This window comes from Symphodus melops, assembly GCF_947650265.1.
Source record: "Symphodus melops genome assembly, chromosome: 12".
In the NCBI taxonomy this organism is placed as follows: domain Eukaryota; kingdom Metazoa; phylum Chordata; class Actinopteri; order Labriformes; family Labridae; genus Symphodus; species Symphodus melops.
Window position 1 is genome coordinate 11,625,587 of NC_136702.1, and position 27,769 is coordinate 11,653,355.

The 27,769-nt window shown below is 41.4% G+C and overlaps 1 protein-coding gene across 1 annotated transcript in view; it reads right to left on the reverse strand.

Annotated features, from left to right (window-relative positions):
- Window positions 1–27,769, reverse strand: part of LOC306832363 (plakophilin-4-like) — a 72,112-nt gene that overhangs the window by 38,266 nt on the left and 6,077 nt on the right. The window contains 2 exon segments of the mRNA XM_079356980.1: window positions 3,225–3,337; window positions 19,426–19,559. Coding sequence (XP_079213106.1) covers window positions 3,225–3,337; window positions 19,426–19,554 — 242 coding nt within the window. The 5' untranslated portion in view covers window positions 19,555–19,559.

The following is a 27,769-nucleotide window of genomic DNA, read 5'->3' on the forward strand; positions in this document are numbered from 1 at the left end:
AAAGGTGTGAAAGTGGTGTTACATGTTTCTTTTAGAGTCCCTAGCAGGTGGCTGACGGCTACAAGTCCCCCAGAGAGAGAGAGATAGGCTGTGTTTACATGTGCTAAAACAAATGACATTATGCAGCATCTTTCAGCAGCAATTGATTTCTTTGACATTATTGACATGGAAAACTTTACTTGTAAATTGAACCGAATTTAAAAAAAAAAGTGCATCACAAAGATAAGGTTCTATTGTTCACAGAGGCCTCTCAGGCCATTTTTGTGCCAGAGAACCATGACATGGTAAGTACTGGGATCTCCGTGGCAACAGGAAATAAGGCGAAAGAAAAATACTCAACTCCATGAAGTTGTATAAATTAAAAAAATATATTATTAAAAAAAAGAATAATAATAATAATCAGCAAGCAGAGGTAAACTGTGGAACATTTGTTGAGTTTAAACCAAATGCACGAATATAGGTAACCTCATCTGTAAACAGTTATAAGGTTAAATAAAAAAGCTGAACATTTGCTGTCTTAATCCTGATACTTGTGGTGACAAGTGTTTGCTTACATGAAAGCTGCACTGTTGTTGAACGATGAGGTTTGCAATTGACAGACTCCAGCACTCCATCCACCATTAGGCAAAGTTTTCCCAGTACTGTACTTACTAGCAGTCTCCTCCCCTTGGCAGTATCTCCCATTGGCCTGCATTCACACGGCTCCAGGACTAACTGGGCCTGAGCATGGTTACCTCTTGTACATAACATCGCAATGCAACACATGACTGTCTTTATGTGGCTATGAAAGTGTGCTTATTTTACAAGACAGGCAGACTCGAACAAAATGAAAAAAACAAATAATGATTTCAGAAAAGACACAAAGATTTATGTCTCTATCTCCACATGTGTTTTATGGTTGAATATACAATGTAACTGAGGTCTGAAATACGGCATAAGAGGAAATGAAAAAGTAAATAGCTAGGCTGTGTATATTTTCAGAGAGCTGTTGTTTGGACCTTTTTAACAGCACTTGAAGTTGTTCTATAGCTGTGACCCTTCGCCATTCTAAAAACAGAAAAAGGGGAAATGGACACTCTTACGCCTGAGTACAGCAAAATGCCGGTAGTAGGTGGTTGCTTTTTGCGAGGATGCAGGCTGGAGTGCATGAACGCATTGTATAAGGGCATAGTACTTATTATCAAAAGAGATCAGAGCCATTACAGCCACTGTTCAGACAAATGCCATGTGCCTAGAAATATCATGATCTATTTTACAACTGTTGCAGCTGGGAACAGTGATCAGAAAACATCTTAGGGGACCATTCGTGCACTTCTTCATACAAAATGTAGATTTTCATGTGTCATGGATAGGACACATTGTACCGTGGGTTCAAGCTATGACTTCTGAGAGTCTTAGTTTATTACACATCCTCGATGCAGAATCTCTGGGCGAAAGAAATGTTACAGTATCATTTTTTTTTTTCTTTCAATAACTTTTCCAATACTTAGACTTGAGTATGAGTTGGTATTGCATCCCACTCAGATACCAACAGGATTCAAAAACAAGTTTAACTGACATTCTGATGGTTTCACTAACATTAAACCTTCAAGTGAGATTGCACTGTTGTTGTTTATTATGTTAAAATTATAATTACATGTTGGTGCAGTGACCGTCTTACTTGCCAATGGATGATACCACAATTTAGGCTACTGTATAGCTAACTACAATTGTGATACAAACAACCCTACAGAGGGGCTGAGTTCATTATGATCCACTGTTTTTAAATATATTTAGATTTATTTTTGTGTTTGGTCTACCTTTATTTTAGAGACAAGCTGGTAGATAGAGTTGGAGATCAGGAAAAGAGAGTTGGGAATAGCATACAGGAAAGGAGCAACAGGTCAGATTCGAACCCAGGCAGCCCACTTGGAGGATACGACCGTCATACATGGGGCGCACATACTAACCACCCAAGTTAATTTTGTTTAGTTTTCTATATAGCGCCAGATCACAACTAAAGTCATTTTAAGGAGACCGTCCGATAGAACAGGACAGCTGTCAATAAAAAAAAACGCAGGAACGCCAAGATTCCTTTGAGTGTTTGTGTCCGGCTGCTCCGACCCCCAAAAGCTGTAAATCTAGGGGAACACTGCTTACCGTCACACCCTCATAATAATAAATTAATGTGTTATCATTGTCGATGTATTGGGTAACACATGACATAAGAGTGATGCATACATGCTCAGGTTTCTAAATAGAAAGTTAAATATCAACACATTAGGAGTACTATGCTGTGCCACCAGAAACTGGCCTTGACTGAAGCAAGTAAGTAGAAGCGACAACATAGAACATTTTTTATTAATAGAGCCTGAATAATCTGACCATAAAGCAATCTCTGAAATGTCACAGTCTATTAACCTCTTTTGTAATTTCCCTTGCTACTTCTTAGTATTACACTTTAAACAGCCCTAAAAGATGATTCAAATTGTACTTCTTAAATAAGTGCAACTATAACTGAAAACAGTGATGCATGAATCTTTGAAAATACTCCTCACTGCTTCATGCACTACAATGCTGTTTCTATATTCCACTGCATCTTCCAACCTTCTGCATCTTGACAAATAACATAAACTATCACTATAAATGTGGAGTCAACCCTTCTTCACTGTGCGTCAGTGAAGCCCATAGGGATACTGTGTGAGGTGTTGAACTGTACAAATGAACCTCACATGACAGAGCCAGATCAGCCGGGACAGAATGTGTGCTCACTGAGGTGTGAGGATCAGGCCAGCTTGTGTCTTAGCTGATGAAGTGAGAATGAGTTTTTGAACAAACTCAGAGGCTCCATACTCCTTCTCCACTGATAAGCAGTGCTTCACTGAGCAAACAATACTTCAATATCACTCATACACGTGTTGACAGTGAAAAACATAGGCTTGATATTTTTCCTACAAAGTTGTATATTTTCACAACTATAAGCCAGTTCAGATTCTGGCACAAATCTGTCTATTTAGGAAACACTGAGATAAGAAGGAAATATGTTAGATTTACATCCTGTCCAGATTAGATTTCAGCACACTGAGTCGCTGCAACACTATGCCATAAGGTTACACTATGGAATATGACCACTGCTGTGAAGGATGGAATATGACCACTGCTGTGAAGGATGGAAAAGCCATGTGTTGGATTGCGGATCTGAGTGTGTTCATTTGTGTGTGTGTGTGTGTTCATCCTCTCATTACCTGCTGCTACCAGCGCCTGGCGACTCGTCCCCGAGTCTGCATCTTTCCAGCTGATTGGCCACAATCTGCCTCTCCACTTCCAGCTCCCTGGTTAGCCGCTCAAACTGCAGCTCCTGCTCATACACACATTACAAAAAGAGAGAGAGAGAGAGAGAGAGGGCAGAAGAGGGTCAGGTATTCAGTGTCATCATAGAGAGCTTTTATTTTTTACAACTGCTACTATTGACAGATCTGACAAATGTGACAACATAAGGAAGGCAGGTTGACAGTCAGACAGCCTGCTCCAATAGTGTTGTGCTTAATCGTAGTATGTAGGTTAATGCTGTAACTAAATAGAAGCTTAACGCAGCACAAACAAGCTAATTCTAAATAGAAATGTGAGCTCACAAGCAGTTACAAAATAGAGACTTAGTTCATTCCAGTACTCATAAATACAACCCGGCTATAAGGTACGGCCATATTTCCAGCCCACACAGGGAGATAAGCACCACTTCAACATGGGATATTTAGCCATGGTGACATTTTATCCAATATGGGAGTTTTGTAAAAAAAATAATAATAATAATAATAATCAGTGTTTGATTAATTATGTAGCCTGACCAAGGCTACTTGCACAGCTCTCTTGCCCAGCACTGCATCATGCCACTCATAGGACACACAGGGTGTTTTGTGTACAGAAAAACTGCACATGCACAGACCTTTGCATAATTTTGAAATACCTTTTACTCACCAACACTTATATTGCCTTGTACTAGATTTATTCAAGCCAGAGGGCAGGATCCTGGCCTTGCTATCCTTAGTTTGACCATGTAATGGCCATTAACATGGTCACTTACACTCGCACACCCACACTCGCTTTTTACACAGACCAGCTGTAAGCTTCTTTTGTGACCCGTCTGTGGAAGTTTAGTCACTGTATAGCACTAAGACCAGCCTACTTTTCACACCTACTCTCAAATGTTCCCCCGAGGACACTGAAATCTCCCTTCACATTGTAGATATGCTCTCCTCTCCCCTCCCCCTAAGTGCTGCTTTATACCCTCCACTGCTCTCCTCCCCTCAGCTGTGGAAATGTGAAGCTTGACTGCAGTGGTAGGGAGGAGGAAAACGGTTTCCTTAATATCAGGACATTTCTTCATGTGGCTGGAATACCCTTGCATTGCTTTGGGGAAGCTTCATCACATCTTGTGTTACTATAGCAAATACAATAAGTAAGCTCGAGAATCGATGGAGATATGTGAAATATATTGGAAATTAACATTCAAGAGTGACATTGTTATTGTATTACCATAATAGATTATGGAATTATTTTGTTAGCATAGTAAAAACCTGCAGTTTACAGGAGCCGTATAATCTTGTATTTCCAACCCAATCCAACAAAAACAGTGTACTGTAGTAGCCTAGTAGAAATCTTGTTGTTAAACTCATTTTTATTGGACAATCGTTTAGCTACCACAGCACTGCTTATCTCTGAGACAAATAAAAGGTGCTCCCAGCAGCTGCTCTTTAGTCAGAGCTTTCTCGGGAGTCCATGTGGAATGCTTTTAATGTGAGGCAGCAGCAGGAAATAGATAGTTTGCAATAGTAGCATTTACAGCAGAAGAACAGGAATGGTAATGCTGAATCTGTAATAAGATACAACAGAGGTCAAACTTTACATTGAGTAAAAGTCTAAAACTCCAAGATCTTGCCTGTGTAGTTTAACAGTAGACCAGTCAATGAAAAAAATTGAACTTTTTCTATCCCTGTCATTACCTTTGTTTTTTTAAGTCATACTGTATATTCCCCAAACATGTGATATTATAATTAGCCTGCTGAGCTGCCTTTTGAGAAAGTAGTGCAATTCCAATTGATAACATTTGAAACATTTATCTGATGAAAAAAAAAAACGTTACTTCAGACCTTTAGCACAATTACTTACAGAACATAATGAGATCTGGCACAGGCTTGTGTCAGGAGGCAGAGTCCTCATGAAGTTAGAAAGATCATCCTGCAATCTGCTTAAAACAACAAACTACCAAATTACTGATAAATCTGAGTGACAAACTGAAGCCTTCGTCAGATTGGGATTCTGCAACGGCACCGTAACCCAGAGCTACCGTCATTTTATCCGTTACATGTTGATTTCGAATGTGCGTTGACACTGGTGTCGCAGTCTGTGAAATTCACTCTGCATGATGGCGTAGAGGAAGACCTACATATAAACAAACATGCGCTCTCACATCTCTGACCTGTGACGGCAGCACGGAAGAAGAATCATGTCGACCCCTTTTGTCATACATGACATTTAAACTATTCCCCTGCTCATACTTAAATCCACCCAGAAACGCACACACAGTCTGATGGTTATAACAATATGGACGCTGAAGCCCAGGGATTGAGCCCATCAAACAATAAGGCAGAGGTAGTTTGAGGATTGTCAGAAGATTGAACCCTTATGACAGAATTTCCACACACACCAGATGTCTGCATCATGTCATGACGTTACAGCTAAAACAAGGGATAGGAGTTCATGGTTAGCCTTCAGGAAAAAGGAGAGAGAGAGAGAGAGAGAGAGACACAATAAATAATAGTGATAAGAGGGGGATTCACACATGCATGAAGAAAGAGAGCGGAATAGATGATTCAAATAGCTACTTGATAAAATGTTGGTTTTACTCCAGTGTGAGATTAAGCCACGCTTGTGCTACAGATAAAAACATACAGTGAAAGTGACAAGAGTGGGAGATAAACCATATGGACGCACACAGCTAACACAGGAATGAGAGAGAATATATGGAAATGGAAACACTAAAGTAGAGTTCAGCAGCTATTTAGATGTGATAGATGTAAATATCAAAAATTAAATCCAGATTGACACGCATACACCTTTGAACTCATCTGCACATAAACAACCATGAGCAAACATATGTGTAAGCCAAAACTGTTTACAGTCTTTATGGAAGACGGAGAATTCCTGCCAGTAAGTGTCACTATTTTTGGCCCGCCATTTCTGTCTTTTTTTAGCTCACTATGCTAAGTGTATTGTTTGGCAGTGTGTCACCTTCTCATGTCCGGTCACTTCATCTCAGACAGCAAGTACGTTACAGAGAGCTTCATGCTGGGAGGAATGGACATCTGTACATTTCTCAACATTCCACACAAAACAGTTTGGCTATCAATGCAGCTAATTAGATGGTCTGTGATCTCGATCAAGCTCAGCGATGAGAGACATCTGCTGCAAGCATAAGGTGCAGAAATCTCCGTCACTACTGATAAATAAAGCTGCTCCAAGCGTACAGCAGGTGGACATGGTGCCTGGTCTTGGTACACGACAGAGAGTCATGGATGCGCTCTCAGGCTCACTGGAGGAAGTTCTCCAGGTGTTTTCTTCTTCTTAAATGTTCTCAGTGGGTCAATAAGTGGGTGTGTCCTGTGTTGTTTTGTAAACTGATCTGCATAACTGTTTATATTAAAGATTTACATTTACAGATTTCCCAAAATCAGAACCATTTATGATGTCTGCCCCCCTGCCAACATTCTCTGATGTTTGACGATGAAAACAGATCAGTTTGTCTCGCTTGTGTCTTCTTCTCCCCGGTGAAAAAAAACTCATCTCTGAATCACTAGTTTACCAGGATTATACTGATCCACACAACAGCCAATATTGGCAACTGGCATTGGTTCTTTCCACATTATTTACAGATCGGTCGATGTCTGTCAACGGACTCGATATCAGCCAACACCAAAGTTCACCGATGCATCTCTTGTTGAAATAGGTTGAAATATTGTATTTCTTTTCAATAAAAGAAGTACTGCCACTAGAGCTGGGACTGTTATTAAACTAAAGATGTGTTGTTCTAAAAATTAATAAACTACACAGAAAATAACTGAACAGTTTGTCTATGAATGTAAAGCATTTGCTGGTTCAAGCGAGTCAATCATTAACTTCTCTGAAGATATTTGGAAAAACTGTGAGGACAAAATACAATTGCTATTTCTAAACTTAATTAAATACTGAAAAGAAAATACCCAGCAGATTGACTGATGATCAAAATAGTGTACGCTGTGACGCTTTCACTGACACTCTGAGGAACTGGAATGGTGGGAGTAAAATGGTCTAAACTCTTTTTATAGCCAGCCAAGAAAATCTTTATCTAGTTTCACTTCCAACATGTTTGACTCATTATTTGTACATGACTCATTAAGATTCTCATAGACAAAAGGATCCAGTATATTCATAATTAGAATGTGATAGGAAAGGGCTCTGAGCCAAAACAGGTCCTAGTCTAATGAAAGGGGCACAAGGATCATACTCATAAGTGGGCCTGGCATTAGCAATGGAGAGAGCGTACGCACTGCTCTGTGTAATTCATTGCATTGGCCCCTTCACAAAATGGGAGACATCCATTCAGCATAACGATCCAAGTCAGCCTGAGCAACGCAGTAATGACCATTAAACAAGCCCTATGCTTATTTAACGGGGTGTGGGCCCAGCCTCGGATGGCACCAGGCTTAGTGTGGCAGACGAAGACAGAGACAATGGGTGGCCGGCTTTCCTTTACCAACAAGGCCTCCGATGCTTTTATTTGCTCATTACAATGAGCCTGTTGGGCTTGATCTGCCTGTAGTTCAAGAGCTGATTCAGATCCTGTCCCCTTGTGTCTTTAGATAGGCCCTAAAGAAACAGATGACACACGGCGGAAGATCACGCAACCAATATACAGTGTCCCTTGTCATCTTTATGGATGCTGACGATACAAGACCCATCTGCAATGCCTGAAGAAGCTTCTGCCGGCTGCTGCTTCAGCACATAGACAGCAGTTCAGCATAAAATAAGCTTATGCATACACAAACCCCAAATGTCATACAGTAAACATACACTGACACAGTATTCAAACAGTCCTAATGTAGGACCACAGGACATAATCCAGCCAAACAATAAGCAGTTACTTTAGTTTTGCACTTAAAAACACAGAACATCAGCATGTTGGGCAATAATGAACATAACCATTATGACCTATTACAATCAGGTTTTTTTTTTTTTTTTTACAATTACCATCTAATGAATATACATGCTTTAATTGTGACCAGCTGTTTAAAAAGCTGAGTTTATAATTTTGCAATATAACAATCTGCCATACAAAATATCCCAAAACAAGAGGCGGCAGACTCGGTGATAAACACAAAGCTGCCAATCACGGCGAGCTCCTTAAACAAGACGGGACAGATTGTCTGGTAGCTAATGAAAAGCGCCCCCTCTGTACTGTTGGAGTCTCAAACATCTCTCATACAACTTGAAATGTTGACACACTTAAATGTTTTTCTCCCTCAAAAAAATAAATAAAAATCTTTCAATTGGAAAACCACAAAATTGTCAAAAAAAAGTGTCAGCACGTCCTGCAGCCTACATCATAACTTGGGTTTGATTTTAGCTTTAGAAATCTCAACCTTGGAGAAATCTAACACAATATTCAACACATTTTGATGCATCGTTGACACATTGTTGGGCAGATTCAACTGCATTTTGGGTAAAGATTAAGTAAGATTTGTCTGCTTTGAAAAAAATTAATATTAACTGCTACAACCTTTTATTTGAATGATTTGCTATTAAATCGTTCTAAGTATCAAATATTCAACTCAAAAGACAGTTGCTAAAGTTTGACAGTTTCATCCTCATTAGTGTGCACGGTAAGCTTTACATTTTAACCATCTCCTCGTCATATATCAAAGATATCTGTACGTTCCAAACACATGTAGCAGGTAGTATTCATTGGAGCTAGAGTGGACTGTGGACACAAATTAACAACGTCATTGTCTAGATTGGTCGCACATTTTCCCTCCTGGCATGTTTGACAGGAACGCACGTTTGACTCATGTGAGATTCAACACAGATACTATCTCATAACTGAACAGATGCATCATTTCACCTCCGGTCTGTAAAACAAGGAACCGACAACGTTATACATGCCACCTATACACTATGATGAATAATGATAATGTGATGCAGTGTTAGTGATGTGTGAAATTGTGCTCGAATATTCTTGGTGACCGCAAGCTCCTTTCTCTGTCAGAATAATAATTGTGAGGTATAAATCCTTTGAATCTTAGCCCGAGCGCGAGTATAGCGAGTGTCCGAATCTAGCTATTAATTAAGAGTCGAGATCTTATCCTGATTTCGTGTTACCTCCAGGGCAGGCAATGTGAGTCTGTGTATTTAGATTGTGCTGATTTAGGCCCAGGCTGGAATGAAAGGGCTAACTTTTGAAGTTCAGAATCATTTAGGATAAGTAGTGCAGATGGCAGATTTCCTCATAGCCAAAGATTAGAATCTAGCGGAAATATGTTTTTTCATTAAGCGGCAATGAGGCTTGACAGGCCGGCATCCTCGCTGCAGTGTGGCAGACCCATGCCATCGACAGCCTGACAATGCTGCACAGTGGGAGTATGACAGCAGAGGTTAAAGGATTTCTGCAGCAGCAGGGACAGAAAGCAGGCCTGAGGTGCGAGCGAAGAGAAACAGTCCTCCAAACAGGCTGTGTGACCAGACCTGAAGAAACCATGCAGTGCAATTACTTACAAACACTGCCACAAAGTCACCTTGTTAAACAAAAAAAAAACCTAGGGTTTAAGGAAGCTGGCTCGCAGAATTACAAGAACAACGATGAATAGAAAATGCATTAAAGAATACAGTGAAGTGGCCTGCTGAGGTAAGAGAGCGTATAACTGTGGGCACAGCTATAGGTGAATCAGAGGTAGAAAATTGCTGAAGCACCCACAGCTGCAGTGGAGCTTTCATACCGTTGAAGCTGATAATGTGACAAGATGCCACCTACAGAAATATGAGATATCATCGGAGTCCTGATAGAGGGAAAAATATTACAATAGGACATCATTTTGTGTCTTCACAAGCATTTACAGCAGGAAAGTCGCAGCAACTCTTTGCATTATTCAGTCCTGCTTTTTGTATATGCAGACATGGAATTTATAAAACTGTTGCAAATGATCTTTTTCCTAATGAATCTGCTAAATGTATTCATTGCAAATTTTAGATTATGACTGTGTGCAAGGCTCCAATCCTAGAAAATATTGTATAATCTCTTGTTCTTGGCTTAAGTTTGGTCCTCCTCCTCATTGATCAAAATCTTAAATTGAGATTCATTGAGAACTACAGATAATAATTGGAAGATGCACTTGATGACAATATGCACGTTGCAGCATGCTTTTAAAAATAGCTCTACTTATGACAGTGTTCACCAGACATCATCACTCCCAAAACTATTCCATGTTACTGGCATTTCAGATAAAAAAAACATGCTGCCGACACCGATGAGTAAGACCCTCGAGAACATTGTTTTTGGAACATCGCACATTTGGCTTGATAATTAAAATGTCGTCAAAGAAAGAGTCATTTCTGTACTGAACGCTATTAAAGGAGCTGTCATGTGCATTTGGCAACTACAGCAGCCACTGCTTGCCGTGCAAGAGATTGACAAGAAAAGAATGACTGTCAATAATAAAGACGGAGAGGATTGACTTCACGAGGGGGAGAGCGGGAGAGAAATTTAACGTCGGTGCTTATGAACAGATCCAACATTTTAAATTGCATTTCGAGGATTTTCTCCCCCACAGTTTATGTTGCGTGAGGATTCAACATGTGTTTGTTTGTTTAACACCTTGATATAGTCTCGGTTCATTTAATTAATACTGCCTTGAAGTGGATTTTTGTCTGGCTTTTTTGAGATGGCATGACTGGCAGAGCTAATTTGGGTAGACGTCAGGTTGTTGGAAATATGCTTCATGCAGAGGCGAAGTGGTCTTTGTGTTCCTGGCCCATTAGCCTTCATGGTTAGACACATAATGCAAATTGTTCATAGTAATAGTTCAAATGGAATCAGGATTCTGTGGCATTGTTTGTAATAATTTCAAGTTTTGGGCGGCCGTAGCTCAGTCTGTAGTGACTTGGGTTGGGAACTGGAGGGTCCTGGTGCGGACCAAATCAGGAAATTTGTCTGGTAGCTGGAGAGGTGCCAGACCACTTCCTGAGCACTGCAGAGTGCCTTCGAGCAAGGCACAGAATCCCCCGCCCCCAACCAGCTCTGTCACATCTCTACATCAGTGCATGTGCATAGGTTCCTGTTTGTGCACGAGCATATTTCAGCCTGTGTGTGTGTGTTGCATGTTCACCAGAGAGTAAACAACTAATTTCCGCTATAGGGGATCAACACAGTAAAACGAAAAATAAAAAATAAATCAAAACAATGATATCTGACTATTGTAATGTTCACAAAGACCTCTTTCAATTTTCATCTGACAGCATTGTTTTCTTATTTATGCTCTTAACACATTTGTAAAGACTGGATTTACAAACAGAATTCACTGCAGCAACTTATTTCTGTTGGTCTAAGAAATGTAGTAAACCTGCTGTTTGTTTCACTTACAGGCTGTTGAATCTCAGCAACAAAAAAAATCTCATGTGATGCTGTTGATGATAACGCCCAGGCATAGTGGCAGTAATTGAGAGTAATTCATGAAAGCATTCATAAAAATCTGGCTCTACCAGATTGAAACACAGGGGAAAAAAAAAAAAAAAAAAAAGTTATAAACACTGCAGCAGTGCAATCACTGCCTGTGCAATTCACGTAGACGTGAGAACATGCAATTCCACAGAGAGATCAATGGTGCCGTGTCAGACTAAGAGAACATTGCTCCAGGCTAAAATGAGGAGAGTAAGCAATCTAGGGACTGTCAATCTGCAGCTTGGTGTAGTGAACAAAGACCGCAGTGACTGGTGCGATTATCTCAGGATCCGTCCTCGTCTCTGTTTGGTCAAAGGAGGATACATGACAAAAACCTCCATTGGTTTTTGTCCATGTATCGCCCAGTCAAACTTTCTTTACTTCCTCAGTGGACATATTGTTTTCCAAGAATATGCCAGCAGCTATTACTGTGCTGCTCCTGCTCCCAAATAGCTGACTCCTCTATGGGTGCCATTGACACTGGCAATGATTATAGTAACACTGATGAGGATGACAGTGATGGTGATGAGTATTAACAGGCGAGTTGCAGCGGGATCTCCCAGGGCTGAGTTTCAAAACGAAAGCACGATGTCAGAGAAACACGCACGCACACACACACACACACACACACACACACACACACACACACACACACACACACACACACTCCTTTGACATCGTGTCACATTAGGAGAAGATTATATCCTGTTCCTCTTTTCCTTCTTTCCTGTTTTCCACAGTGCTGACAGCACCCTTCCACAGCGCTTTAGAGAACAATTCACAGGTGACAGCCTCCCCGACTCTGCCTCTCTCCATCATGTTTCACGGAGTCACTTTTAGTCCTTTTCCCCCTTTACTCACCATCCTCCGAGCCCTCCCCTCCATATGTGAGCGTTTTGTCTTTGTGCTGTGTATCTGAGCACTCTCCTTCACCTGCATCTCTCCCTTCTGAATCCGTCTACCCTCTCATGCTTGTTCTGCTCCCCCATGGGGTAATTGCTTGGAGCCGTGCTTCCATTTTTATGACTATAATCGAGGCCAGAATGCTTATGCCTCTAGATTTCTCCTTGCCTGTGTCACAGCAGCAGCAGAAGTCGGGAGAGGAGGGCAGATAAGACTCTGAGGAGTGGAGAAAATCACTCGTCGATTGTAATTAGAGTCCTTATTTTGTCCATGGATGTGGAATAGACACTATTGCCTGCAGAGAGGATTCACCCTCCCGGCTTTGCTCCGAGCATTAAAATGCATAACGATGCAACTGCGGCTTTGAATCTTTGACCTGACCCTAACTATTAACTCCTTAAGCTGGGTCACGTGGACGTCGACTCTGGCTTCGTTAAAATGTGACGGAGGCTCGCATTCATATCTCAGGTGGGTAATATTTCAGCAAGCTCATCAAGCCTTTGAGAGGGAGCTCGAGCTGTAGCACTCGAAGCAAGGTCATCTTATGAGCTCAGCACAGACCGCTGGAGTCTGTCTGCGCCTCGTTCAGATGAAAACCGGGTCAGCCCAGTTTGCAAGCACGAAAGGCACACAGACTTTTCATGTAAATTGGATCCTGCAACAAAGTGGGGACATTTCCACCATGGAGTTTTATTTATTTATTTTTCTGAGGGGGAGACCGTGTTTTGAAATAGCACAGTGCAGCATGCCTATTAGGCCAGTTGGAGTGGTACATGCATGTTCAGGCACAGCTAATGACGGCAATGATGTGAGAGATGTGAGCCTTTACGTCACCTGTATACCTCCCACTGTTTCTGTTCCCCAAGTCCACTGATGCTGTTACACAGCCATGACTAAAACAGGTATACTGGCAAGCAAGTAAAGATGTGTGTGTGTGTGTGTGTGTGTGTGTGTGTGTGTGTGTGTGTGTGTGTGTGTGTGTGTGTGTGTGTGTGTGTGTGTGTGTGTGTGTGTGTGTGTGTACATTAGCAAGTTCTTGTGAGGATAAAAGCAAAGTTGACTCAAGTAAAGGGCCCCTTGCTCCTGCAGCTATCCCTCCCTTGGGAGCTGCTGTAGGAGGCAGAGAGGAGTGCGGATTGATCAATAGGATTCTCTTTAAAGACCTGACCTCGCACTCATTGATGCCTGCTCTCAGTGGGTGCCAAAGGCTCGCTTACAAGACAACCTGAGGGCTTCTGTTTAGTGGTTTCAAAATCGAAAGGTGGCTCTTTTTTAAAGGGTTGTTGAATGCGGTGATTGTTGGACATGCCAGGATATTCCAACATCTACCGCTTACTTTAGCTTCCATTCGAAGAAGAAGAAGTTACACTTTATTAATCCCACGAGGGGAAATTCGGTTTTTTACACTCTGTCTAATGACACACACATAGGCCGAGATACACACTCATGCACAAACAGCGTTCCAGTGACATGCATTAATGGAGAGGTCTCAGAGTGAGGGGGCTGCCCACATCGAGCGCTCCAGAGCAGTTTTGGGGTTCGGTGCCTTGCTCAGGGGCACCTCGGCAGTGCTCAGGAAATGGACTGGCACCTCTCCAGCTACCAGACCAATTTCCAGACTTGGTCCGTGCCGGGACTTGAACCGGCGACCCTCCGGTTCCCAACCCAAGTCCCTACAGACTGAGCTACTGCCGCCCCCCATTCATATGCTACTGTGGATTCATTTATGATGTATGCACGAGGAAACCTGAATTGGAACATTACAAATGTTTTAACAAAAAATAAATCCCTTACCAGCAACTTTCTTTATATCATGAACCAATTGGAACTTTTTTTTCCCTTTTGGATTGATCAATCAAGGAGACGAAGCCATTCCATCCTTATATGCACTATCATGCACTTTTTGTGTACATGACAGTGTTCATACTGTTTATACAGACTTACATCTTTAAGTTACTGGCATTTCAACTGTTCCTTTCTGAGGCATGTTTTTTAATAGCTCTTTAATTGATGCACATTTCTTTTTCACACTAGCTCTTGATTACTGTTTTTTGATGCATATTTTGTTTTGTACACTTATATTTTTATCTAATTTATTTTTTTTGCACTGTGTGATTTTCTTCTGCTATCCTGCTTTGCTGCTGTAACACTGTAAATTTCTCCGCTTGTGAGATGAATAAAGGATTATCTTATCTTATCAAATATCAACCTCTTGTGTTAAACTGGTTAGAAGTGGACAAGAGGGGGTTTTTATTGTAAATAAAGAAACAAAGCTTGGTTTATTTCTACCTTCAGCATTATCCTGTACCCTTGTGGCCATAAATATATGAATATATTTCCAACTGATAAAATGTTCAGCGTGCTCGCATGCATGAGCAGCCGGACTCTCAAGCTCACCGGAGAACTACAAAAAACAACAACGTTCGAACAAGAGGCTACTTAGCACTTTCAAGGTTGATTTGCGGTTCATTTGGTGCCTGTTTCGACAGGATATACCGTACGATCAGGCGTCTGTATGAAATGTATTATTTGGAACTTAACTGGTCGCTCTGTGCGTTCCCTTGCCTGACTTCCTGTCTGGGTTGATCTACACTGTTCAGCTTGATGCATGCTGGCAGCGCGCTCCATCGAATAAAGACTTGGTGAGTATTTGGAGCAGAGTGTAGCTGCTGGCGTGGGCTGGAGACGGACCGTGGCACATGTGGAAACAGGAGCATTGACTACAGAAAGCTGAATAAGTATAACTTCCATCATTGGCCTTTCCATGATGTAATCTTCTGGCATTCACTTCCCAATATTAAAATAACATAACAATATCCTATTTGTATTTTGTTTTAGCAACTTTCTAAAGGGTCACTTATTAAATTAGACCGGTCACAAAAACTTCAAGCCAGTCAAGGTTCCATGTATGGAAAAATGATCCCACAGTTCATATATCTGACCTTTGTGCTTTGTTAGCTCCAATAAGTGTGAAAGGTTATACTGCAAAGTATTCAACATCTCAACTGCATGTTCTTTATTAGGATTTTAGCCAACACTCTAAAGAGGTCTCCTTATCAGGCAGTAGTGGCTCATTTTTTATGTGCATGTAAAAGTTCACAGTGTTAGCTCACACATAACACAGATCAAATCTGTGTCGAGAGTAAAACAGCTGTAAGTGGCTGAAAGCTATTTGATTGAATGTGGCCATCAACACACGGTATCAAATGCTCCATTGAACTTGTATCTGCACTTATTTGGCTCACTGGTTACGTGCCAGAGAACCTGAATGAGAATTCATCATAATATACTTGTTATGTTCCAGCTGTTTCTGACACCTAGGGCAAAGCTTTGCTAAAGTAAAACGAGTTCATATGTGTGTCAAAAGGCAAAAATGTTATCAGCTATTTCAAACAAACCCATTAAAAAGCGGGCTGGGTTGGAAAGATGTGATAATCAAAAGATTTAAAATATACTAATAATCTGACAATCTTCCCTAGAAGGCCTTTAGAGTGCTGCTAGTTGTTCCACAAAAAGTGCAAGGATGAGACTTGATTGAAACAGAGCTTTTCAAACCGTGTTGAATCTTCACCTCTACACACACCGACGGCTATCGCTGCATGAAGTGGGTGAGAAAATTGGATTGTAACAAAAGGTATCATGGGAGGGGGTTTCCAAAGCTGTTTGAGCATCAGATAAGCACTTTTGATTTTGATTGAGTGTTCTGGTGCCTTGAAGGATCCGCCCTGTTATGCTCTCTGAGCAGGCCCCAGGTAGTTGAGGCCACGGCGGTCTTAGTGGAAGAAGGATTCAGTCACGAAAGAAGCCAAACGCAAAGGCACGGAAAAGAAAGAAAAACAGGTAGATACTACTTCTGTTCATTTCCTCTAATGGTGTATACGACACAGACCAGTTTAAAAGTATCCTTTTAGTATTATGAAATCATTTTTCGTGTCTCATCATTCTGAAATGCAGGTTTTGTTCAACCAGTAATATGGTGGCCCTGAGGGCTAATTATATCACAATTTAGGTTAACACATGCAAACAGACGAAACACAAGCAAATTACGAAAACATCAATTTGTCAAAACGTGTGTTGCATTAAGAGTACACTGCATATTCAGACAACCAATCCAAAAGGAGTAGAGGACGTGAGTAATTAGCATCACATGATCATGTAATGACTGATGAATAATTTATAAGAAAATAATAACAATTCCATGGATTACTCTTCCATGTACTAGATGTCTTCTGCCCAAGTAAAAAAGCTGAACACAGCACTTTTTTTTTTGTTAAACCTAAGACTAAAATACATGGGAAGGCAGAGAAAAGTGCAGAGAACGCTGAATAATCCACTCTAAGGACGATCCGTCTGCATGAGCACCACAGCCTCCCACATCTTCAATTACATTTAAGATGAAACAGATAAAAAAGTAGGTCTTAGATAATCCTCGAAACATCCCCTTTAGCCGAATTAAATTTTAATGAGATAATAAATACAGAAGAAGGGGGGGGGGGATTTGTAAAGTTAATTCTAAATTACAACACAGTTTTAAGGAGTATGTCTGAGTCAGACTTGAGATATTGGACGCGAGTCAGAACGTTGTCAAAATGAAAGGAAAAGAGAACATGAGTCAAAGCGAATGAATACACAGTGAGTGTTAGAGCATGTTGATGACTCTGTCCTTGTTTGGGCATCTGTGCAGAGCCTGTGCAGCTATAACTAAACCGTGGCAGACCAACAAGTTTGCAAGAAGAGGTAAAGAAAATGTCATAATAAAAGGAGGGAGAAAAAAAACCAAACAAAAAACAAATCCGCCAATGAAAAGGCAGTAAAAAGAGCTAAAAAGGAAACCAAAGAGTAAACACTTACCAAGCACCCACCCAGTCATCCTAAGCCCCAGCCCTAAACGCGACCGCAGCGCAGCAGACTCGCATGTTTACACGGACAGAGAGAGATCCCTCGAAGGTCTGCCTCTCAACAATCACAGGAAAGCCTCATGCAAAAAGCACAAGAGGGAAACAGCAACTCTCACACTCGCCTATTCTCTGACCTCCTCCCTTTTTTTCTTCACTCACACTCACCCTATGATTTGCCTCTCCAACTCTGTTAAACACCACAGAGAACAGTCATTTTCCAGTCCTTAGTCTTTAGCCGGAATCCCCTCCGAGGCACGTCTCCTGTCGCTCTAATAGCAACAGCTCGGGCAGTCTATACTCACTCTTCCTGCACGCCTGGATATCTGCTCTAACCGGACGAGCCACTGAGGAATACTCTAGGGAAGGAAGTGACATCGACAGGTGCTACCTCCTTCCTTCCTTCCTTCCTTCCTTCCTTACTCGGGTAAACAATACAACACTTTCCCGCACTAAGCCTAAATGGGATTTCCTAAAGCAAATTGTTAATAAACACCACCTAACACATTTCATTAATCTCAAAGTGTAGCTCATTTAAAGTGTCACTCAGGAAGAGAAGCTGTCACAAAAGGGAATTAACATCATTAATAAGAGCAAAAGCTCTTTAGCCCAGTTTGCCCTGTGTTGGCTTCTCGGGAATATGCAGTGCTGGAGGTAAGCCAGAAAGGAAAAGAGAGTGTGCATGAGTGTAACAGGAGGGAGTGTGGATGAATCACAAAGAGACATGCATAGATGGGAGTGAGTCAGAGGGCATGTTCCTCCACAGGCTCACAAATCCTGCAAGAAGTGATCTTCCTCCTCGTTCATTGATGCAAGCTGGGCCATGACTGCAGACAGCTAACTGCCAATAGCCTCTAGTCAAGCTTATTCCCATTACGTTTTAGACAAAAGAAAAAAGAAAAAAAATGGAGGCAGTTAAGTCGGAGCACAGTTCTGGTAACAAAAGTGTTTCATTGTCCCACACAGAAATTTCATGTCCAATGAATAGAGTTCCAACAGGCTGTGTGACATTTCTGTGCAGTTAAAGGGATACTTCACCCATTTGCATTAAGTTTTGTATCCTTAGAAAGCTGGTAGTATTTTTTAATGGTCGTGCTTTCCGCCCTCATTTCCCCCAGAAATGGGAAACCTCCATATTTCTTGTCTAAAATAGAGCCTGTCCATCGGAGGCTGCTTTGGTTAGAGCGGGTGAAACTACAAGAACGCTTGTTCTTCATGTTTTCGACCCACTGAAGCTACAGACCTATTGCAGATCAGTGGGCGGGACCTTACTCCCAGAATCCAAAAAGCAACGTCCACCATCTTGCTCGGAAACTATGCTAACAAGCTCTAAGGAGAAAGTTGAGAAGAAGGGACAATACGAAAAAAGTATCCAGCTTCAAAGTGATATGGCTGAAGGGGATTTTGAAGGTCTTGTGCTCGAATCGGATGTCTCTGTGAGCCGCAATATAGCAACGATAAGTTGAGTTTGGTGGTGGAACACAAGGCGGAGGTGAGGACGAGGAGCTCTTGGCCCTATACACTGTAAAAAGAACACTGTAGCTTCAGTAGGAGTGGTCTTCAGTGATGTGCATTCTGGGAGTTGTTGTCTGTCATCCACATGAGCCAAAACGTCACTTTCACCCTTTATTGGTCAAGAAGAAATTGCTTCAAAAATTATTTCACATTTCGACTATGATCCAATTTCAACACATTAATATTTCAACCGGTGAAGTATCCCTTTAAATATGTCCACCTACTTCACCCAGTGGATTTCTTTAAGTACAATTTGCCAGTCACCGTCACATTACGCCTTCTGTAAATGTCACTGTGCATAATTGGTTCATAAAAGCTCTAACCATTCTTTAATATGAGACTTGTTGCATGAGTATAATGGGCTCTTAATAATTCAAAGAAACCCTCTACCTGTTCCTTGACCGATGCCAGGATGTTGTTGGCTGTGTTTTCAGCCTCCATGTTGCGGCCAGTTGATCTGTCCCGGATGGTCAGCAGAGGCCCCTCCTCCGTCACTGGGCTCTGCTCAGGAGCTGGCATTCCTCCTGAGTTGAGCAAACAAACGCACACATACACACACACACACACCATGATCTGGTCAGCACAGACTCTCCTCTAAAAAAAAACAAAAAAACATCACTATCTTGTACACACATATTAGACTTTGTGCATGTGTGTAAACACTCTACTCTTTAACACACACTTGTGTCAACCACTCCTCAGAACACCCAGGCAAGTGGAGCTGTGAAGTGACTATTGATGGTCATGTCGCCACTAGCAATACACAAACACACACAAGCCATATGGTCCATAGAGAAAAAGACTGACGGTGTTTCCTGTCTGTGATACTGCAAAGCCATGCCATATGGGTTGAAAATCACGAGTTAAACAGTAATATGTATGTTGACAGTGTTTTTTTGTGACTGCCAGTGCTATGATTTTTAATACAACTACAACAAATTCAATTCAAAGATCTAGCTTAGGAGCAACAATACCAAGCATGTGCAGGATAGGGGAATTTTATACATATATATATATGCCTTTATAAGATGCAGTGAAGAGTTTATACCAGACAACAGGGCAGGCGGTATGTGAGTTTGGGGAAGCCATTGAGAGGCAATAAAAATGAAAACAAGTCTGCAGCCCGACAGAGGAGATAAGGTGTTCCGGTTTCTGTCATTCTCTCTGGCCTCTTGTCCGGGATTGAAATGAGAAAGTAGAACGAATAGTTATGACCTCATTATATCTGTTGACAGGGGGGGGGGGGGAGAGAGTATCAAGGGAGCACTGCTGAAGGTGGATCCATATTTACTTGAAGGAGCCTGTTGAGCCAGACAGGGCGGCTGAAGGCTGCGATGGCTGCATCACAGCTCGGGGCTACAGCAGCGAAACAAAAGGAAGGGGCTCTAATAACACAGGAGGTATGTGAGTTTGGGGAATCAGGGATTTTACTATGACTTTTACAGCCTTAGAGATACACTGCCTCTGTCATCGCCAAGATACCAATACAAAGATATATCCAGCCTGTTGGCTGATACACATATTTCAACCTGCAAAATTTCCTCGACTGAGAAAGAAAGAGTTCATGTTGTGATGAGAGATTTTCACTATGAATTTGAATATGTAGAGTGGAAGCTGCTAAAGCCAACATGACATTTCCATATGGTAATTTTTAAAATAGCCCTACCGTTAACAACTGAATATTGCCCAGTGAAAGTGTCTAGTTTCCTTTTTATTCACAACGGTTGCCTGATGGTAACTAAAGACACTGTACAACTAACTTAACTGAACTCGCTTATTTACATTCTAAATACTTTTAAAAGGGCTAAAGGGTCACTTAATGTTAATGTTATGTAAATGTAATGACTGATTTAAATCTACCAGCACACAAACACACACACACACATCACGAACAAGTAGGTAAACATTTAGCTTCAGCTGACAGCCAGTTTGTGAGTTTATAGTAAGAACATAAACGTTTGATGCCAGGGATGACGCATCAGTGAAGAGGTAAAAAGTATGTGGGAGGTCCAGACCGGCCTTTGGAAGAAATGAGACCCTGAAGTATTCTGGGAGTCTGTCACCAAGGTAGCATGAGCATTTCAAGGTGTCTGAGCTTTAACAGAGCCATGTGCCGGCGCTGGTGTTGAATGACACATACTGTTTTTACTACTACAAAGTGCGTTAGTCCACACAGAATACTGGACCTCCCTTTCACATCCAAAATTCCTTTCCTGCTCATTCCTAGTGTTGCAACACAACGCCCTCACTCCCTACTGCCTACATTAAAGCCTTTGAGTCGAGGACATTGCACTTGATTTTCAGAAAACACAGCAACAGGAAATGAATGAAACTGTTTAAATACAACACACCTCCTCCTCCTCGACTCCTGCACAAACACAGTGGACTGACCGAGTGCAGTTTTTTTTAAATCTGACAGAAGTTGCCAACCCGGTCGGGTCGCACAAATCCTTTCTCAGTTTTCACATGATCCTCTCACAAAGACATGTCAAGCCAGGGAAGCTAGGCTCTGTAATGTTCATCTTAATTTAAGTGGACTGTACCATAAAAACGGGGCTCATCCTGCCTCTCTGTAACTGCACTGATTAAACACAAACCCCTTTGAAAAAAAAGTGGCTCTCTCGCGTGCCAAAAAAAAGGACATTCCTCTTGCCTACAGAACAGAATCTGAGTATAAAATCTGTCCATGTGAGTATAAACTTGACTGTAGGAAAGTGCACATTAAGCAGGAAATGGAACCACAGAAAAAACAACATACAAAAGGAAAGTGAACCCTATTGTAGGAACCACTAAGGAAGGAAGTTATGATGTGTATCTGAACCTACCTCTGAAATTTCCCATTAAATCTGGTCCAGATCAGAGCGATCTCGCTCCGTTCCATCTCAGCAGCTTCAGGATAGAAGTAAACACGTCGATGCTGCACACAACATACCGACGTCCTTTATGCACACAGCTTACCGGTTCTTCAACATTTCTCTTCGTGTTTCCCCCCCCAAATACTGAGGAGGAAAATAAACTCACTGAACCTCCTCGCTGTTCACTACTTTGGTATGTGAAGATCTGACAGAGTTTGAAGTGCACACAGCTGAGAGCTAAGTAGTCAAATAAGGTCTGTGCAGCTTTTGAGGCTGTCATTAGTGCCTGACGTCCAGACTGCTGAAGTTCCCGCACAGTAAAGATGACTTCATCCGTCTAAACAAAGACGCCAACGAGTGTCTAATTATTAGCATTATGGTTATTTCTCCTGACTCAGCAGAACATAAACACTATTTATAGGACTGCATGACAAAATCTAATGACGAAACTATGGGAGGGCACACACAGAGTGAGAGCAAGGCAGAAGACTAAAAACAGTCAAAGATGATTGTGTCATTGGTTTTGAGCTGAAATGAAGAGATTCAACTTGAAATGTTCAGACTAAAAGTTTAAGTTCTGTTTTTCTTTCTTTTTTTTATGTTTTATTACCTTGTGTTTTAACAGAAATAATAAAAGTTTATCAAAATGTACAATATTCTTGACATTTTCATTTTATTCCTGATGGGAAGAAGAAAAAAAAAATCCTCCTCGTCTGATTTTTTTCTTAATTTCTTGCAAAATTCCTCGGCTTCATCCCTGGGATTGCTAAACACAAATGTTTTTACCTACTCTCCTCTTTTGCATATATGAGTAGCTTTGATACTGTGCCATACAAAACAACCTGATTGCTTTAAATGCCATTTCTTACTATGCCAGATTTGTACGACTTTTAAGCATCTCTCTTAATAAACTCACTGTCAGTCTTAAGCTCCCCTCTAAAGCCCCAGTGTTTCCTGCTACGACGCCGTATTAGTCTGACCCCACCCTGACTCATTGCATTATGTGATCTGATCTACTGACCTCAGACTCCGGCCACTCCTCAGAGCTTCTTACACAACTCGTCCTTCTCTCCCTCTTTAAGTGACGTGCGAGGTGGAAAAGGGAAAATGAGAAGGGTTTTTGAAAGCCTTCAGAGAAAGAGGGATGTAAAGGGCAGCTTGAGAGAGTTGCGACAGCGCCATCGCCCCAGATTCAAAGACCGCCTTGTGCGCCAATTTCCTCCACAGACGTGAATTCATCAGCTCGCTGATCCTTCTGAAAGCCACCTGTTCCTCATGTCACCTTCCCTCAGGAGCACCACATCAGCTAATATAATATCCCTTGTCATGCTGGCTAAGTTTACATGTACCCAGAAAACCAGGTTACCAGGAGAGTACTTAGAGTACACGCACAATGGAATCATCATGATTACTATAACTCATAAAAGACAGCTGCTCACTGAGCATTTTTTTCTTCAACACAAAGGTTGAGGCAAGACTGCATATTTCCTTTAGTGTTTTAGTGCCAAACAAATTGTTTTCATTGGGAATGATGGCGTGTGAGGTCATGCTCTAGTTAAGCAAAACTTTCTTTGACTGTGTCTGTTCAAGTCTGTTTCAAGAACACAGTAAAACGAATCTTTACTTTAATGCCGCTGCGCACACACAGACGACACATCAGCAGAAGAAGGACTCTACACTGCATAAACTGTCTTCTTTCAAATCCTTCATTGCGAACACAACCTTTCAGATGAGAGGTTAATGCAGAAATCTAACAGCAAGCAGGTGACTTCTGCCGCTCTCAATATTGTGTTCCTTTAATTCCCTCTTTTATACTTCAAGGGGAAGATTAACTACCATCACCTGAGCACAGGCGGTGTTTCTCCAAGTCAATAGACCCATTGTCTGTCAGTCAGAGAGAAAGAGATTTGTCTTTAGCAGGCTGTGTGACACCAGGTCACAGACATTCAGCTCAGACAAATGGAGATGAGCTCAGAAATAATTATACATCAGCCCGAATTTCAATTGCAGGGAGTCTCATGGAAGCAGCAGTTCAAATACTGATTGCTCCGCCTTGCTGAGCTTAAAAGGGCCGGGAAATCTGCTGCACAAACAGATGGGAGAGCTGTTTAAGAAACATAGAACAGACCACTTTTTTTTTTTTTTTTTAAACCACACTTTTATATTCTAGAAAAACAATAAGAAGAGATAATCGTTGATAACTGTCTTATTGAAGATTTTTTTTGGCATTCCACATACAGAAGCGAACCTGGCAGCGCATGAAGGGAAATCACAACCTGAGAAGCTTCAGTGTGCAGTTGGCTAATAAATACTCTGAAAGTTCACCGCCCCATTTAACCTCAAAACCATCTGCTTTAGTATCCTTAAAAAACAAACAAACAAGAGTCACGCCAAAAAACAAAATTAGACGTTCACTGCTTGGCACGACTTGATCGCATGCAGGAGAAGCTGATCAGTGGAATCATCTTGTTTAACAGAAACACAAACCCACGCGGCCTCTGCGGCACATGATTGTGTCTACGCTTTAGAGCTTGACCTTCCAGCACTGTGTTTGCATGTGAAACTTTTGGAGGCCAAAACAGTCTTGTTGCTCTCAGCAGATAATGTGGAAGTCCCTGAAGACTTCATTCCTTCTGTTAAAAAGTGCACTGACTTGACTTCCTTCAATAAAACTTACATTTTAGGTCCATTAACAGAATGCTCCAAGATGAACAATAATGTCTTTCAGACATGATAAATTCCCTGACAGAGGTTGATAAACACTTTTCTATCAGCCCAAAAAAAAAAAAAAAAAACACCATTCACAACAGCAGCATTCTGTCTCCTTCAGCAAGTCACTGAGTTCTCAAACTATTTCAGAAATCCCCCGCAGCTCACACTATTAGGATAAACACATGGTTAGGATGTGCTGACCGAAGCCCCGACAGAGTAATTGCTCTGAGCTGATTTACGAAATTTGAGCAACACAAATATCGCAGCGGTCCTTAACATTCTTCATGGCATTGTTTAACCTTAACCTCTGCGTCGCACTCGGAAGTATTTGCAAAACTGTGACCTCTGCCTCGCACGGGACATTTGTTTTAGGAGGATGACGAGTACTTGGTGAGCTCATGATGGACATTTTAGCAGGAAAACAGAGAAAACAAGATTTGTTATTCCCTCAGCTGAAAATGCTTTTCTCAGAAATTGACACACCCAACAATGAAGGAATGTCTCCTTTCCAGGGCACAAACGTTCTTTCAAGCAACAACTCTATCAATCATTGGCCCGAATTAGCTGCAGAGAATTCCTCTGTAAATAGACACATACCTGTTCTTCTGTTGATATAGGATTAAACGAGGTGAGAAGTATCAGTCCAAACGTCAGCACCACAGCATCTCCTCCGCCTTTCTCAACAAAGTGGACTTGCAAAGTAAATCATTGAGACGCTGCACCCATGCTTTCCTCACACCTTGAACCTCTGCCCGGCAAATGTTGCAATAACCTGCGGCCTATCAGAGCGCGCGTGTGTCCACAGGGCAGGGCTCACCTCACCTAAAAGGCAGGAAACGCAGTCATAGTACGACACATAAACCTGCAAAGACTCATTCCGAGCACTGTTTGCACAGACCTCCCGAGGCTGCACTTTATCTCGCATGATATGTTTACTCAAAAGTGAGACATGGATACGATGACTGCAGACCAAATAATCCATGTTTTCGCCGGGCAGCAGGAAATACACAAGACTTACTCTTCATGGGGAAACTACTTCCTTCAAAATTCATTCACCCTTCCTTATTTCCTCACAACAGTTACCTTCACAAACAGGAAGCGGAGAGGTTCAACTACTGTCTCAGCTGTTTCCAACATGTCACCACCAGTAATACGTTTTGACAGAACGGGACATAAATTATTCTGATTGCATGTAAATCCCTGGAAGAGAATCGGAGTTTACGCTCGACGAAGACGCGCTTCATCCTGTCACACATTGTTAGACAAATATATTTAACACCCTAATGCCTTTCCGCATGCAATTACAACGCAAACTCAACAGATACGGCAGCAACGCCTCTCGAGAAGGAATTACAGCATAATGCTGTGTGTACATCTCTGGAGGAGTCAATAGACGGAAATCGTTTTTTTGATGAATCGGATGTGGCACACAGTGGACGAATGGAAGTGAAGATTTCATGCACTGAGCTCATTGACAAAGTTGAAAATATTTCATTTGACGTCATTTAACAGTTTGGCTAAAAAGGTGTTCAATCAATGCTGCAGTTGTGTGTATACTTATATATTTACGCAGTTTATTATTTAATTGCGGTCTCAAAACAATGTGCACGTCACGGCTTTGAAATCATCATGTTTGGATATGATGTCATGCAAAGTTTGACGGGGATACTACAATGTTCTGAATCAGGATGATAGTGTAAAGGCAAATTAATATTAGCATAACAACTATTCTGCTGTCAGCAGTGTTCTGCTGTCACCATGTTCGGTGTCTCTGAGGTGAATAACTGAGCTCACTCAGCACTTTCTATTAAGACTGATTACAGCAAGAAATGAACTAGCCCGAGAAAATGAATCAATCAAAAAGCTATAAATTGTGTAAATCGAGATGAGCTGACTGCGTCCTCGTGAAAGAGAAAATTCTGTGGGTCTGCTGTAATGAATTTTGCGGGAAAGGAAGAAAGGGCTTTTACAATAACTGCCATATAAACACCTCACGCTGGTATATTAATGAAAATGTAAATGTGCAAAAGTGACTCTGAAGAATAAAGATTATTTAGGATCAACCATGCATTTCAGTGTTTTTCATGTCGCATGTTTTCAGTGAGCTCACATATTTCTCCCTGCCTTTAAAAGGAATCCAAGCGTGTTTTTTATTCGTTGATTCCTTCACAAGTTCGTGGACACGTGTATGCACACTTTCTTTATTCAAGAAGAAAAGAGACGTACAGGTGTTGGCATTTCTCTGATCACTGTGATCTGCTACATACATCTCCATCAACAATCCTTCCTTCAACTTGTTTTCTTTCAATACAACATATTTGACTTTCCATTGAATGACCAAGCACTTGCGCTTCAGATAGGCCAACAACCTTCACGTCACACCACAATAACAAAAATGTACGGCGAATCCAAATTAAATGCGTGTCTCTACTTCACATTTGACACAAAAACAGGAGTAGATGATCTCCTATTAACCCAAACAGAATATAAAAAATACATATGAGGAGAACTTCCTGTTCCTGTGTGGTGTTATGAAACCAGCTTCAAGACAGCAGTGGATAAGCCCGGGCCGCGTTGTGTACTTCCTGACGTCTGATTAGCATTGGCAGTGCCTACATATTAGCCTGACTTCACAGTGGACAAAGGAGTCATGCAGCACACTGCTTTCCATTTGAATGTGTGCGCATTAACTGTCAACCACAAAAACAAACTACTGAAGGTCAAGGTACTGTGAATATAATTTTAACAATAAATATGTAACATTTACAGGCCCTGTTTACATAAATAAAAAAAATCGATGACTAACAGTGTCGAATCAGGGTTAATTGAATTAGGATATTCATGATTTGACTTTTTTTCTTTTTACATGCTTTATTAATCCTTCAGGGAAGTTCTGGCGTGAGGTGCATGTCTAGAAATAACACAAGAAACATACATAAGCAAACAGGGCCTGTGGACATGCATTAGTGGAGCGATGTCAGATTGGGGCTGCTACACATGGAAGTGTCCTGGCACCTCTCCAGCTACCAGAACAACTTTCATATGTTGGTCCGCACCGGGGCTTAAATTCGCTCTAGTTCTCCACCCACGTCCCTACAGACTGAACTTCTGCCTCAACAAATTCCACAAATGGCTTGCAATCTTAAGGAGACCATTTTCTCTACTTT